This window comes from Macaca fascicularis, chromosome 5 (genome assembly GCF_037993035.2).
Source record: "Macaca fascicularis isolate 582-1 chromosome 5, T2T-MFA8v1.1".
NCBI classification, from domain to species: Eukaryota; Metazoa; Chordata; class Mammalia; order Primates; family Cercopithecidae; genus Macaca; species Macaca fascicularis.
In genome coordinates this window covers 148,551,924-148,568,508 of record NC_088379.1, presented here as the reverse complement: position 1 = coordinate 148,568,508, position 16,585 = coordinate 148,551,924, and the positions used below count along the sequence as shown (strand labels likewise).

The window sequence follows — 16,585 nt, the reverse complement described above, 5'->3', positions numbered from 1 at the left end:
GTCAACTCATATATAATGAAGACCAAATTAACTTATTAAATTTTAGCTAAAACCATTTTGCTTGTCTATATTCTTAAAATAGACAGATACAGAATATTCTGCTGACTGAAAGTATTTCTTTAACTGTTAATGTTTTACTTTTTGACACCCAAAGGCTAATAGCAGTTTAGCTGTTAGATTTTAAATAATGGCACAATTAATCCATGGAAATGATTCTTCTGTGTCAGAACAGAATACATATACATAAAGACAGAAGACAACAGAAAATCACAAACAGTTCACAAATTTAAAGGATAAAATGTTGTCTAAAAAGTTAAAAGAATAATGCAAAAGGAGAAGTCTGAATATCATATTTATCAAATATTTAACATGCTGTTGTTAATGGCATACATGGGAAGCATTCATTTTAGAAATAATGTGCTGGAAAGTTCTATTTACAACAGCAATAGTATTTAAGGTTCTTCTTTTAGAAAAAAAAAAAAGAACATTACAAAATAAATTCCCAATGCCCCATACCACATGCGGTGCTAAAGTACATACCCTTTCTTCTTGTAGCAAAGTCACCTATGGTTTGTGAATCAGTTCGCTCTAAACCATGGGGTTTGAGTCTTAAAATTTTAGGACTTTGACCTAATTGGTAAAAAGAAGACTCTCTTAATATAATGTTATTTATTAATTGGAAAATGGATTCTGTAAAAAATGCAACAGAGCCCTGTGCAAAAATGTTACATCTAAAAGCATGAACAAAAGTTTGTTGTGGAGAATATTTCAGTCTTGCTACATAAAATTCATGCTCATGCTCAGCACAACGGAAAAGAGGAATTTACATGCAACGATGTAAGCAGCAAGGAGGTATAAAAGATGGTAGGATTTTAGTGCGATAATCAGCCTGGTTAGTTGTTATCTTCATTTGGGGGAACAGAGGGAAAATATGTGCCATGTTAGTTTTTCTTCTAACATGTCTTAGAAAACTGGATCAAATAAAAAATTTGTAGAATACCCTAGTCAGATCTCAATTACATCTTTCTTTTCTTTGAAATCTGGTGTCTCATATGAAAGCCTGAAGGCCTATGTCCTTGTAATATTACTTTTCTAATTTGGTAGAGATGTTTTTAAAACCTTAATCTTTTCCTGCACCTCCTAACCAAGATTCTTCTAGAGAAGCAAGTGGCCACTACTATATTTACTAATCTAAAACCAATAAAAGACCAACATTTCTTTCCTCTGGATACTAACTGGTTGCCCAATGGCTTCATCTGCAAGAATTAGATGTTTAGATTCTGGTTATACTGATTGCCTAGCTTCAGTTTAATTAAGTATATGAAAGCATAAATTCAGTTACCATCGTCTTCCTTTCATTTAATGTCTGCCACATAAAAGCACTGCTGAAAAGCCTATGAAAGGCATCTTTCCCATTAGAAGCCTGGATGCCAGAGTTGCAATATCATTTGAATCAGTGATTTAAGCTACTCCATTATTAGTGGCACTAAATTTTCTTTTTTCTTGGAATTTACAAAGTTGAGTTGACATCTATTAGGTGGCAGAATCAGAATTTGCTGGTTAAATGCTGATATCTAGCACCTTACCTACCGAAATCTCAAAGCTTCTTAAAATATAATTCTGTAGAGGTTATAAAAAATAAAAATTTCCTAACCAATTTTCTAAGTTAGACAATACATTCAGTTTATTCAGAAATGAGGCAGCCTGATTTTAAAAGGTAAATACTAAAATTTTGGGCAAGATTCACTCCCTACCCCTAAAACTCCCTAACCCAGGGCCCACAGCGGCAGGACCCTTTTCTAAAGCAAAGGAAGATGACAACTTTTTTTTTTTTTTGAGAGGGAGTCTCGCTCTGTCTCCCAGGCTGGAGTGCAGTGGTGCCATCTGGATCTCGGCTTATTGCAAGCTCCGCCTCCTGGGTTCACTCCATTCTCCTGCCTTAGCCTCCTGAGTAGCTGGGACTACAGGCGCCTGCCACCTCGTCTGGCTAATTTTTTGTATTTTTAGTAGAGACGGGGTTTCACCGTGTCAGCCAGGATGGTCTCGATCTCCTGACCTCGTGATCCGCCTGCCTCAGCCTCCCAAAGTGCTGTGATTACAGGCGTGAGCCACCGCGTCCGGCTACGATGACTTTTTAAACTCCCCCAAATAGTGTGCTACCCTTAAAACAAAACAAAACAAAACAGAGGCAGAGGGTAAGTCTTAGTACTAAAATAATATGATTATTTTGGAGTGAAAGGCCCTTACAAATCTAGTTTCTTCATTTTATGAATGAGATTCACCCAAAGAAAGGGGTTAAGTGATTTGTTCAGGTTACACTTTAACCGGAGGCAGAGTTAAGACTTCCTCTAGCCTGCCACTTGCTGGTGTGGCACTCCTGTTCTATACCACATTGTCTTACCTTTCCAGACCTTTAGGGATACAGAGAATCTTAGGAAATTCAGCTGGATACTATGTTGGAGCTGCTTGGAGTTCAGTTTTGAACTCTCCATTGTGGCTGACTCTGTGCTACACAGTCACAAACTAAGGAACCCAAGCAGAGGAAAGAAGAAATGTGCTCATTCCTACACTCATGTCTATCTACTCTGGATTTACAGATGTGGCTTGGGGGGATGTCAACGTGAATGCCACAGAGAGTTGACACATCAGTGATGTCAAGTTTAATTACAAAATGCTCTTAGAACTACTTTTGGTTTGCTGGTCTTGACCTAATATGTGAGACACACTCCTCCTTTTCTGAAGGATCTGTTTTCATTAGCTCTGCAGCTCCCTCCTGACTTTTTTCACCATAGTTATCTCCCAGTGGTCACTCTTTGTGTTTCTCAGCTTTGTGCCCCCAGTATCTTATCTATGTTTGTGGTTAAATAATCAAGGTCACATGACTGCTAAATCTTACCAAGTTATGGTTTCTCACCTTTTTCTCTAGTTCTACCTTCCAACTGCCTGACAGGTCACCTCCAATTATCCTTCTGAAGCTGAAACTAATTGTTTCTCCTCCAAACCAATGCCATTTTCCACCTCCAATGCCCTTAGTAATGACACCATTTCCTGGATCCTTAGGTACAAATTCTCAGAGTTATGTAGTCCATCCCCTTTGAGCATCTGCATTTGGTCTCAAAATGCTAATAATTTCCCAATATGACAACAAAAAGAGCTTTTAAAATGGGAAGGACTGAAATGGAAGGAGCAGGGAGTCAAGGTCAATGAGAAAGTTACCCGAGCCTGTGTGAATGCTGGTGTGATGACTATAATCCAGAATGCTCACGGCCTATGAAAAATATCATGGAGGGTCTTTTAAAATATATTTCTAGAGGAAGAGAAACAAGGCAAGAACAAACGTGTTTGGGAAAAAAAAACTAATAATAATAGATTAAAAAAAAAAAGCGAGAGAAACTCAACTCCTATCTTGCTTTAGTCTTCTCTAGCTAGGAGAATGATTTTCAAACTGAAAAGGACAGAAGAAAGATAGCAGCCATTAAAGGTCCATTAAGTGAGAAAGGTGTGTGAAAGTTGATTATACAAATTGGGTCATTCTTGTTGTAGCCAACTAAATTAGGGTTGAGGGGCGAGGCGGGAAGCACTCAGGGCACAGGGCAACTGATCCAAGAATTAGCGAGACAGGCGGATCACGAGGTCAGGAGATCGAGATCATCCTGGCTAACACGGTGAAACTCCGTCTCTACTAAAAAATACAAAAAACAAAACAAACAAACAAAAAAAAACTAGCCGGGCGAGGTGGTGGGCACCTGTAGTCCCAGCTACTCAGGAGGCTGAGGCAGGAGAATGGGAGGCGGAGCTTGCAGTGAGCTGAGATCCGGCCACTGCACTCCAGCCTGGGCGACAGAGCGAGACTCCGTCTCAAAAAATAAAAATAAAATAAATAAAATAAAACATTTCCACAACCCCTGGTGCTGAAACGGCCTGCTGCAACCCTAAGACCGGTTTTATGTAGCGGCTGCTGCATATGACTTGCCATGACTCTAAAACTGGTTTCACCTACCACCATCATTCACCAATCAGATCTTGCCAGCTCCCAAGAAATTCTCTAGTGCCAGTGAGCTTTCTTTTAAAACAATACGTAAGATTTCTCTTTCTAATAAAACTCCCAACCTCCTCCTTGTTCTTCAGACATAACAAAGACCACTTTGTCTGTGTATCTCAAATTGCAGTCTTTCTTCCCAAATAAAATGTTAAAGATTCATCTGTATATTTTTATTCTGACTTCAACAAGTGCAACATAGTATCCAGCAACTTTAGAGTGTTCTATTCAATGAATTACATTTCAAGATAGCACTGATTTTACAGACAAGAACACAGAATACATATAACTTATTTGGAGAAGTCATGGAGAATATGGAAATGCCACAAGAATAAACTACGGATGTGTTTACATCACATTCTTCCCTTGAATTGTGCTCTGCTCTGGCTAGACCATTCTCTATTTCTCATGTACATCTTTAAAATTTCAGCCCTTTTCTACATTCTTTCACTGTCAATATCCATCACTGCTTTATCAATCAGTGACTTTAATTTCTACACAAAGCTCAAGTTAGAACACATTCTCTAAGACTGCCCAGAGAAATGCCATTACACTTAGTTATCAATCATGAACATTTATTGAGAAGTTATTAGGTATTAGACATGCTAACACCTCTTAACAACCACATCGGGAAGGTACAATTTAAAAGAGATTTTAATAATTGTATTACCACGCTGGTTGGGGCTTATAGAACTTAAGTAACTTGCCCAGAGTCACACAGATGATGACTGGTAGAGCCAGAATTTAAATCCTGTGCATCTACAGAGAGGGTTCATGTTCTTAGTCCCATATCCTTATTTCAAACCTACAGTCTTTACTATAGTTACTCTTAGAAGAGTATTTGTATCGCTTTGCTTTTGTATACAGTAAGTTATCTCAACTAAATTTTAAGTACTTCCAACATTAGAGATGTAAAATCGTTACATTTCTCTGAAGGGTTTACCTTCATGACCAGTAATTTCCTCTTGGTGACAGTGAAAACATATATAAAATGTAAGTGATTGTAATGATGAAGATAATGTGGACTAAGTAATTTTTAAAGATGTCGTATGTTCCAAGGAGACTCGTATGAGTCAAAATCAGATGCATGAAATCAGTAAGCCTTTCACTCAAGTTCTTCCTCATCTCCATTACCTTTTTTTTCTGGGGTGGGTACTAAAAGGATACTCCTTTTCTAGGGTATTCCTTGGTTTTCTTAATAGAACAATATGATATAATCATATAGAGATTTTTAAAAATGCATTTATAAAATTTACATGTATTTTCTACTCTGTGCAAAGCTTAAGGTTAATTTTAGGGCAGAAGCTACAATGTGGAAATGTTGCACTGAATTGTACTATGTCACTTAGGCGTTTTGTTAGCTTGATTTCTCTATGCTTCCAAACTCAATTTGACATTTATGTTCCAGACAGACATGAAAATCATACCCAAAGAATAGCCCTATATTACTTGAGAGAAAGGAAAAAAAGAGTCCAAGGTGTAAGGAGGACTGTCTTAGCCTTTTCTCCTCCTTTACTGCCTGTATAGGCCAATGTTTTACTGATTGCTGAAGAAAAGTATGAAAATAGATAATAAGAAATAAGAATATTAAAGCAAAAAAAAAATAAAACAACTTTGGTGATTCTCAAATTCTGAATAAACAGAGAACTCTTGTGAACCTGAACCTTTAAGTCCAAGGCAGCTACAACTTGGCTTTTGCTAGACTTGGTTTGAACAAAGAGTGCAACATAATTTAGTGAAGAGCACTGACAACTGGGGAAATTTCTATCTGTGCTTTAATTCTTAGGAGGGTTGTTAATGTCAGTCTCTTGATCATGTGATCTGCTCCCTAATTGGGAGTATGATTAGAGATGATCTAATTTTACATTTTAAAATAAGAAAATTTATGTGAAGAAAAGTCAATGGATTTGTCCAATGTCATTTAATGGGAAGGAGTGGTTGTTAATAGTATTACCAGAAATGAATTCTGGCTTTTTGTATTCTTGGTCTAACATTTTTCTAATATACTGCTGTATACTGTAACCTCATCACTGTAAATTATTTTAATGGTTTTTAAAAGAAAAAACTGAAAACACACTAACTAGAAAATATATGCCATTCTAGAAGAGCATGCAGCGTATGATGCATACCCTCCCTTTGCTTTGCTCTCTTATATCATGTGAATTCTAATGGAGGAGGACACTTTTAAACCCTCAAAAGCTAAAGCCCTTCAAAAAAAAAAAAAAAAAAAGAAACAATTTTAATTCTAAGGAATTATCCCCAAGTATGCCAAAGAAAACAGCACTGCAGGCCAGGCACAGTGGCTCATGCCTGTAATCCCAACACTGTGGGAGGCTGAGGCGGGAGGATCACTTGAGCCCAGGAGTTTGAGACCAGCTTGGGCAACATAGTGAGAACCCGTCTCTAAAAGAAAAAGAAAGAAAATATCCTTGCAAACTGCATAAAATCTCTCTGTGCAAACACTGATGTCAAGGCAAAATGTAAAGCTAGTCTTAATGTAGCACCACCATTTCATGAAACCCTAAGAAACAGAGCAGCAAAGAGCGGGGTGCTCTTTTAAAATGAAGGCCCTGACATGCGTCAGACATTCACACCAGAAAATAAAAAATTGTTTGTCTGATATCTTTTTTAAAAAATGAGCACTTCATTTACCTGTTCTGTTTCTCTGAAAGTGATGAACTCGCACTGCATGGCTATATGAGTTCCGCTTATACTCCAAGTGCCTCAAAACTTCCAAAAATCACTGTAAGTTCCCCAAGTTGAGGGAGCCAGACAGGGGGACTTTTGCTATGCCTTTCCTATTTGCCAGACAGGCCGACTTTTGCTATGCCTTTCCTATCTGATCCTGTCTTAACAAAGGCTTCAAGAACCCTGGATTTTGGAAAACTGGGCAAAGCACTCTCTGAGAAAGAAAAGTGATTTTTATAACATCTTACATTAAAGAATACAATTATTTTCTCTATTGTATTCTTAAATCAGAATGAGCTTTCTAGGGCCAACCTGATTATGTTATGTGCCTGCATAAAATTCTTTAATGGTGCACTCAGAATAAAGTCCAAACTCATTACCATAAATTATAACTCCTTCAGGATCAGGCAACTGCAAGGCATCTGGCATTCGTCCCTCCTTTGGTACTTTCCTCCCTCCTTTTTGCCCGCCCACCTACCTCCCCACGACTCTGGGCCTGTCTCATCTCCCCTCTTTTTAAAGGACCTGGGCATGTTGTTTATTCTAACGAGAAGATACTTTGCCAGGCTGCCCTCCCCTAGCATCATTTAATTGCCACTCACACTCTCAGACTTTCCTCAGGGGAGCTTCCCTAATAGTGCCAAGAGTTTACTTCAACCACAGCCCCTTCCACGGTAATTATGATAATGTGTTTACTTCTCCACATCCTCTCCTAGATGGTGAGCTTCTTCAGGGGAGCAACCTTTTCCTTGTTTGGAGAATTTATATCCTGTAACCCATAGGTGCTTAAATCTGTGTTGTATGAATGTTAATGAACTGGCTTTCTCTTAAAGTTAGTGGTGTTTAATCTGATCAATCTCACACACACACCAAAGACATTTTTGCTTGTCTTTTTTTTTTTTGAGATGGAGTCTTGCTCTGTTGCCCAGGTTGGAGTGCAGTAGCACGATCTCAGCTCACTGCAACCTCCAACTCCTAGGTTCAAACAGTTCTCATGCCTTAGCCTCCCGAGTAGCTGGGATTACAACAGGCACGTGCCACCATACCTGGATATTTTTTTTGTATTTTTACTAGAGACAGGTTTCGCCAGTGTTGGTCAGGCTGGTCTCAAACTCCCGACCTCAGGTGATCTGCCCACCTTGGTCTCCCAAAAAGCTGGGATTACAGGCTGAGCCACTGTGCCCAGTCATTTTTGCTTGTCATTTAAATGGAAAAAGGGAAGAACTAAATTCTAAGGGTATTTCAAGTCGGTCATCTCAAATACAGTCAAGGCAGTCATGCGAGGTCATATTTCAAATAAACAGATGTGATCTATTAATGCATTATTCTAATAGGTAACTACTTACATAAATTCCACACAAAGTAGACATTCTATTTTCTGTATTATTACAGGCTTTACAAAGCCTAAACATTTTTTAAGCCTAAATTTTTTACTCTTCCAAAAGTTTTGCAGATTATTCTCCTACTTCCAGTAAGCATCTCCAAAATCAAGAAAGAGTAAAAGTAATTCACATTATCATTTGTTAATTCCAGAAAGTAATCAAGGCAGAGAAGTGAAAAACTGTTATACGTTTTAATGGTCTCATAGTATAAAGAGAAATGTAATAATGATAATTATACTTTGAAGTCAAGAGAATATTGAGAGAAAGAAACCCCATGTTAAGGCTATGCTGTAAAAATGCACTCCATAGTTATTTCCTTTAAATGGTAACAAATCTAACCCAAAGCTTGACTTAAGAGTTAAACTTTAATACCTGTTTATCAAAATCTAGTTACATGTACTGGTATTACTCATACATTCTCCAAACACTGATTATTGTATACATGTAGTTTTTAAAAAGCATGTTAATGATCAAGTAGGCTTTACTCCTAAGGTGCAAAGTGGTTCAACATATACAAATCAATAAATGTGATTCACCATGTAAACAATTAAAAACAAAAAACATATGATCATCTTGATATACACAGTAAAAGCTTTCGATAAAATCCAACATCTTTCTGATAAAAACCCTCAAGAAACTAGACATTATGACCAAGTCTTCAAAAGCAATTGCAACAACCAGAAATTGACAAGTGGGACCTAATTAAACTAAAGAGCTTTTGCACAGCAAAAGAGACTATCAACAGAGTAACCAGACAGCCTACAGAATGGGAGAAAATATGCACAAACTATGCATCTGACAAAGGGGTAATATCCAGAATCTACAAAAAACTCAACAAGCAAAAAACAAGTAACCCCATTAAAGTATGGATGAAAGACATGAACTGACAAATCTAGAAATGAGACATACAAGTGGCCAACAAATATATTAAAAAAACACTCCATCACTAATCATCAGAGAAATGCAAATCAAAACTACAATGAGATACCATCTCACACTAGTCAAAACAGCTGTTACTAAAAAGTCAAAAAACAATAGATGCTCAGGAGGCTGTGGAGAAAAGGGAATGCTTATATACTGTTGGTGGGAATGTAAATTAGTTCAGCCACTGTGGAAGGCAGTTTGGAGGCTTCTCAAAGAACTAGAACAGAACCACCATAAAACCCAGCAATCCCATTACTGGGTATACATCCAAAAGAATACAAATCTTTCTACCAAAAAGACACATGCACTCGCACGTTCACTGCAGCAGTGTCTACAATAGCAAAGACATGGAATCAACCTAGGTGCCCATCAACAGTGGACTGGATAAAGAAAATGTGGTACATATACACCATGGAATACTACACAGCCATAAAAAGAATGAAATCATGTCCTTTGCAGCAACACGGATGCAGGTGGAGGCCATTATACTAAGCAAATAAATGCAGGACCAGAAAACCAAATATCACATGTTCTCACTTATAAGTGAGAGCTAAACATGGACATAAAGATGGCAAAAACAGACACTGGGTACTACCAGAGAGGGGAAGGAGGCAGGGGGAAAGGGTTGAAAAACTAACAATTGGGTGCTATGTTCAGTTTCTGAGTGACAGGATCACTCATACCCTAAATCTCAGCATCACATACTATACACAGGTAACAAACCTGCACATGCACCCCCCTGAAACTAAAATAAAAATTGCAATACAAAAGAATAAAAATTTAAAAAAGTGCATGTTAATTTTTAATCACATTCAGAAACTTTAAAGGATCTCTTGAAAAAATGTTTAGAGCAAATCCATCACGGTGCCGAAAGAGTCACCCAGGGAAGCTCTCAGGATTAGTCTTCTGTATGCTCCCCACACAGTATTAAGGATCTAAGCCTGAAGGTACTTTAACCAAACTGGTGTATAAAAACACCATACAAAACCTTGCACTGGCTTAAAAAAAAGTCAGTACAGCAATTAATGTTCAGACTGTTGCAGAAAGGAGTGAATGGACAAGGCCAAACATAACAACACAAAGACACCACGTGGGGCTCACACAGCTGCTGCATCATGCTAGACAAGGACTAGACAGAGATGGGGGCCTTAGATAAGTTTAGCGATTAACTATAGTAGATTTATGTCATGACATAAAGAGAAGTTACAACAGACAGATAAATTTCCCAAACTTTACAAAATCCCCTTTCCATCAGAAATATAAAATTTTCAATTGAAGAGGTCAAAATATAATTTGTCCTGTATTTCCAGTGACTCATCTGCTTTCCCAATATTTAATACAGTATGTGTAAAATACGCTTCTATTAATACAGACAACATGTAGCTCAAAACAAACACTACAGTGACAGAAACAGTGTGATGAAAAATCACTATTATGAATTGGGTGATAGGCAAAGGGTCTAAGATAATTATGTTTAAGTGTTCAGAACATCTATGTATTTCTGCAGCTTCAATTACTCAGAACTATTTGAAAAGTTCATCTGTACGCAAACTACAGCAGCTGACATCTATAATTGGGGATATAAAGAAGACCAGAATGTTACCAGTTTCTTATAGATCCTTCCAAAGACAATCTCAAAAACCAGACATACAGGGTAATGAACTAGTTATATGGAGCTCTGAAACTAATCAAGCCATATTTGATAGAATTAGATTTGCTTATTATGAGTTACATAAGAGATACTGAAATAATAAAGTCATTTATCTGACGTCATGAAATGTGAAATTAAAATAGATTCACCTGATGCTATGAATACTGATAAAAATTATAGGACCAAATGAGACATTATTTTCGTTTAAGTGTTTGTGGGTAAACTGCTTTGAGATCTGAATTTGGATTTTAAAATGTGTTTTTCTTGAAGTTATAGCTTTGTAAAGTGAGTTTATGAAGTCATAATTTTGTAAAGTGAGTTTACAAAGTTTGCCTTGTAATGTTAAATACATTCTCAAGCCTCCTCTCCTGTATCATAACTATTTAAAAAGTAGAATAGTACTAAAGAAAAGCAAATTTTTTTGAATACTATGACTTTAGGAACCTCTTTACTGTTTTGCTGAGTCTATTCTTGATTCTAGCAAAAATTATATGGGTATTTCAATCTGGGTGCTCTTTTTTAGTTCATTTTGTATCTAAGCAATATGCCAAATAAATAATGTGGCCAGTGAACTCACGATAGACTCTGATCAGTTCAGTTAAATTTTAAAAGAATGAACACAATCTCCAGAAATAACTAAGAACCTACTTTGTTCTGTTCTATTAAGTTCCTTTACGTTAAAGAACTAGTGCAGTTAGTCTCCAGTGTACTAGAATAATAGTACTTTCACTAAATCCATAGGGATGTATAATTATAAAATATGCAGTATACATGATATGTAGTATATATTGTGATATATACATAAAACGTATATCATAATAATGTGGGACACTTGAGTGATATCAGACTTGGAGGATACTAAAAGCTAATCATTATGATCTCAGGTCTTTTCTAACTTATAAACAAGGATGTTTCCTGATTTCACATTATGCTTACCACTTGGAATCACAACTGTGAAATATACTGGAGTTTTCAAACTGTGTTCTACAGAGCTCAAGGGGAGAAAAGAGCAGCAGAGGAGCAAGGGAGGTAGGATTTAAGAGCTTTGCACCCTCACCCAAATCTTACTCCCTCCACATTTATGCGAGACCTCAAAATATAAAACTGTTAGGTTTGGAGTTGAAAAGTAGAGATCTGCCACTAACATGCACTCGTTACTGGAAAACAAGGAAAGCACCAGTTTAACGTTAAAAAAGATATTTCAATATTTCAAAGAGTTCATGACACTTGTATCTCAATCCTTCAGTGAGCTGTGTGAACCAATTATAAAGCTATACATGTCCAAACATATTTTTGCAAATTATATGCAAAGAAAATGACCAGTAGTGTCTAAAATAGATTTAGAGCCAAAAAGAAAAAGAAAAACAAAAGGAAGCATTATCCAGTAGAAAGTCTCTGATGCTCACTTCCTTTCTGAGACCCATATCACAATCACAGCCCCGCTGCCTGGGCAGACTGGGTCGTCGTGGGTGTGACACACATAGACCAATCACATAATCTCTAAGCAATCTAAAGTGAGTAAATAATAAATAAGGCAATGAGAAGCTGATGCAGAAGCTGCAAGGGCACATAAAAAGGAGCTAGGAGGCAGAATTGAGGCCACAGAAGGGGAGCATTGGAGGCCAAAGCTCTTGGAAAGCAAAATCCATTTAAGTAGGGGATACAGAGTAAGAAACAGAAAAGAATCAGAAAAGAAAACAGAAAAGAAGGTAAGAATGTGAAAGAGAACAAACCAGATGCAAAGATTTCCTGTAAAACAGAAATGCACAGAGAGAGCAGAACACAGCAACAGTCCCCTGGAATTGCCTCAGTTCCTGATAACCTCTTTGTTGAAGGAGGTTAACCTCCTATTGAAACAAGGAGGTTATCTTTACTTACAAACAAAATCAAATCCTTTTTCTTAAGATACTCTGAGCCTCAGTCTCTTTTCCTCACAACCAGGACTTAATTAGAACTACTATTAATGATCTAAGCCCAGGTTAAGGAGAAACTGACACAAACTTTATGCGGTCTTAAAAAGCTACATATAGCAGGAGAGTTTTCAAATGTGCTGAAACACCCTTAGGTAAGCCAGATATTGTATCATCCATCACATTTACATTTACACAAATTTACTTGGTTGTCAAGATTAAGCCACACTAACAGCATAGTGCAACAAATCAAATTGTCTGTGTTTTAACTACTTAAACCCCAATTTTAAAAACCTGGGTAGATATTACCCAATTTGGCTGAACAGCTTCCTTTACAGACTTCTTAACAAACTATGTTACCTTAGAACTTAATGTTACTTATGCAGGCCAGCATGAAAAAAAAAATGATAGACTAGAAGCATTTATTACCCCAGCAAAGGCAAAGTAATTCTTAAGAAGTTGTTATAGGAACAGAATGGAAAGATTATACAGCCTCACTGTTCTTAAATAATTATGTCAAATACATTAATAATCTTAAGTCTGATTTGATATTATATATTCTAGAGAAGAGGTTACTAAATAGCAGCTGAAGGCCATTATCTAGCTTGCAGAAGTGTTTGGGTTGGCCTGCAATATTTTCTTAAAAATAATTAAATTAGTTGACAGAACTTTAAAAATCGAGAGATAATACATATAAAATCTGAAATCTCTGGCTTCTCCTGAAATACCAGAAGATTTGCCTGAATGGGTGCATCACTTCACAAGTCAACAAAGGATTGTAGCCGAGTAGATTAGTTACTCCCATTAGATGGGGCTAGGGCAGTCCAGTTTCTTCTAATTCTCCCCAGTTGTCCGCTCACCCTATGAGTATTTTAGCTTGTAACCTCTGCTCTAGAGATAGGAGACTTATAAATATCACCTCACATCAACATGTGATATAGAAACTGTTAATTTATAAATGGCAGTACTGCTTTGCTTAAATAAGTTGATGGCTATGGAACTATGAAATATTTCAGAATTTCTAGTCCAAATTCTGTTTTGGATTTAATGGCAGTTAAAAACAGATCTAACTTGGCACTCCCCAAGCCTTTTACTTTGCCATGCTCTCCTTACCTTTTCTGTCTGGCTTGAGGTTCCTATCCACGGGGGGTGGTTCACAGTCTGCAACAGGAACTGGCCTTCTGGGAGGGGTTTTTGGGCTGGACCTGAAGCCCATATGAGCAGGAGGAGGAACTTGCATTCCAAATGAGGAAAAATCAAATGTTCCTGGAGTCATTGGCACATAATTGGCTTCCTGAATTGGTTCTGTAAAACTGCTGGAATGTTGTCGTGGTGGTGAATTGGGATTCATTGGGACGTAATTTTCATCCAGTTCTTCACTTGAAACACTTCCCACTGTCAACACATTTTTGACTTTCTAAAACACATATATATTTATTTTAATAAACAAAAACTCTTCTCACACATGAAAACACAATTGTAAGTCAAATCCATTCATATGGATCTCAGCGTACTTTTATTTCATGATATCACTTAGTCCCATGGCACTAATTATGAAGATTTAGACAATGAAATACACTTGATAATGCCAAGGTCAATTATACTTACAAAATGGTTATGGAAGCCTTCAAGTGAACTAGATCTATCACTTGGAAATGTCCGTGGAATATCATAGCAGTCTTGAGAACTAGTATCTAAAATAAAGAACAAACTATCAACATTTCTTCCCATCTTTGCCAGCTCTCAGGGTCATTGGGATGACCTATTCTCTTTCTCTCATTATACATATGCAGACACATATGCACACACATAGATTTTAAAAAGGATGCTCACAGACTTGTATCTTGAATCGGCATATTAAACCACTAGAAAATGCAGACACTCACTCATATGCTAACCAACACCAATATCTAATTTTGAGTGTGAGTGAATGTCTAAGTCTGGGATAAGATAGGTTATCTAAAGATGAAGAGTAACACCTCTATTTTCTCATTGTTTGCACCACCTTGGACCTAACTTACATTTCACTAACTTATAACCAGGTTATACAGTCACTTCAAGAAAGGAGTTAGAAATTGTTATTGAATGCTGAAATAAGTAATGATTTAAGTAGTAATCATAGATACATTAAATGTTTATCTTGGAGATAGCTGGGGAAAAGTCTACCACAAAATACAGAAATTTTAGCACATAGTATTTAGAATATGTGCATTAAAAACTTTAGCTTTCTATTTTTAGGACTTTGAGAATCTCAGAGAATCACCCAGACTCATTTTCTCTTCTCCTCTCAAGGTCTGTAACTTTTGGTTCAGACTCTAGGAGACAGTATAGGAAAGTATACTCACTAACAATTAGTGAAGTGAGTAGTGATAAGGGGAAAGAAGATTCAGCTCTTTAAACACAAGTAAAAATCAAAGAGAAAGCAGAATGGCTTGACCAGAACAGAATATCACCTGTTAGACACAACACAAAAACTGCTTACATAGGAAGGAAGGAAATAGGGCTCAACAGATGTGACTTAGAAGCGGCCATAATGGCACACAAATACAGGAAAGGGTATGACTCGGAGAGGCTTTGTGGCTGGTCCATTTCCTGCGCTTCTGTCCCAACAGAGGGCCTATCCACCCAGGATTATAGAAAGTGGGAGAGAGAAGGGCACACTTCCTGAGGCAGGAAGGCATTACTAAGGCCATACTTCTTCAGGGATGAGAAACTCCAACTCTCTTTTCCTTCCAGCAGAGCATGAATGCACATATACCCTTCCAGGTAACTGTAGAGCTGAAAAAAAATGGACTGTATTTTGTAGCATAGTATATTTAACTACACTTAAAAGAATAAATATTCAGAAAAATCGATTTTCTATCATTAACCTCTAATAGAGAAGAAGTCAACTAGAGCTGACCTTTTCGCAATTTGTTTAAATCCACAGTGGAAATGGTATTACTACGTGATGGCGGCATCCCTGCTGTAGGGATACAGTAACTATTGTCAGTGTCTGAGGCGGTGCGTGGGATACTACACGTTTCCACAGGAGATCGGTCATGAGCTGGATGTGGTTTCGGTGGCCGAGGTGGAGGAATATCTGGAATAGTGTCTAGCTTTGATGTCTGTCCCAAGGTTCCTTCTGGAAATGTTCGTGGAATCTGATAAGTATTACCAGGTGTTGGAGGAATGTCATAACTAATAGATACATGCCTCATTTGAGTCTCTACACTCGATGTCCCAGATGGGGTATTAAAAACATAGAGTTCTCCATCTGCTTCAGTACTTGACGGAGACACCTTTGGTAAAACATCATGGGAATAACTTCTGGGCAGGTTATAAAGGCTGGAGTCAACTGAAGCAGATGTGGCACGTGAAGGTGGAGAGTCGTATATCATTTGCTGCTGAAAAAAGCCATTCATTCCATGTTTGCTCTGGGAGGAAGCAGGATTTTTATGAGAAGGGACGTTATCATTGCAGTCTGTTTCAGAAGAGGTGGATTTTGCAGAATCAGCGTGTGTTCTAAATAAAAATTGTTAATGACAGAATAAACAAGGTGAAGACTAAGAATACACTTTTTATAAACATATTTATAGCTTAGCAATCAAAAGATAGGGCTTTTCTCATTAGATTTTTCGTGTGATCCATAGGATTTAAAGCACAAATGTTCTTTAGCTTTTATGATTATACACCAGACAACAAAACCGCCACCACAAAACCAACAGAAGCATTCTCTCTAATTCTGTCCTATATCTGCCCACACCCCCAACTCCACCTATTAAATTTGCACATAAAAACACAATCCCTGAAGCACTGGAATTAAACATTACAAAACTCTGGGAAAGGTAAATGATTAATGCATAGACACAAGGAAAAGCATTTCCTCTGAAGAGCATGCAAAAACCTAGTGCTAGTACAATTTATATAGTTGATCCATTGGTCTTAAACCTCCCCGTGGCAAATTTGTTGTTCTGTAAAATTAAAAGTCTAATGATTACTTGGTATTGAA

General features: G+C 37.3%; 1 protein-coding gene across 13 annotated transcripts in view; it reads right to left on the bottom strand.

Moving 5' to 3' along the window:
• Positions 1-16,585, bottom strand: part of GAB1 (GRB2 associated binding protein 1) — a 132,538-nt gene that overhangs the window by 15,456 nt on the left and 100,497 nt on the right. For 8 of the 13 annotated variants that reach the window (XM_074040518.1, XM_005555988.4, XM_065545531.2 and 5 more), the window contains 4 exons: positions 15,497-16,098; positions 14,203-14,288; positions 13,708-14,011; positions 541-630 (listed from right to left, as the gene is read on the bottom strand). In XM_074040518.1, the coding sequence (XP_073896619.1) occupies positions 541-630; positions 13,708-14,011; positions 14,203-14,288; positions 15,497-16,098 (1,082 nt within the window). The remainder of the gene's footprint in view (positions 1-540; positions 631-13,707; positions 14,012-14,202; positions 14,289-15,496; positions 16,099-16,585) is intronic. The other 5 variants (XM_005555989.4, XM_074040512.1, XM_074040516.1 and 2 more) reach the window with 1 other exon arrangement.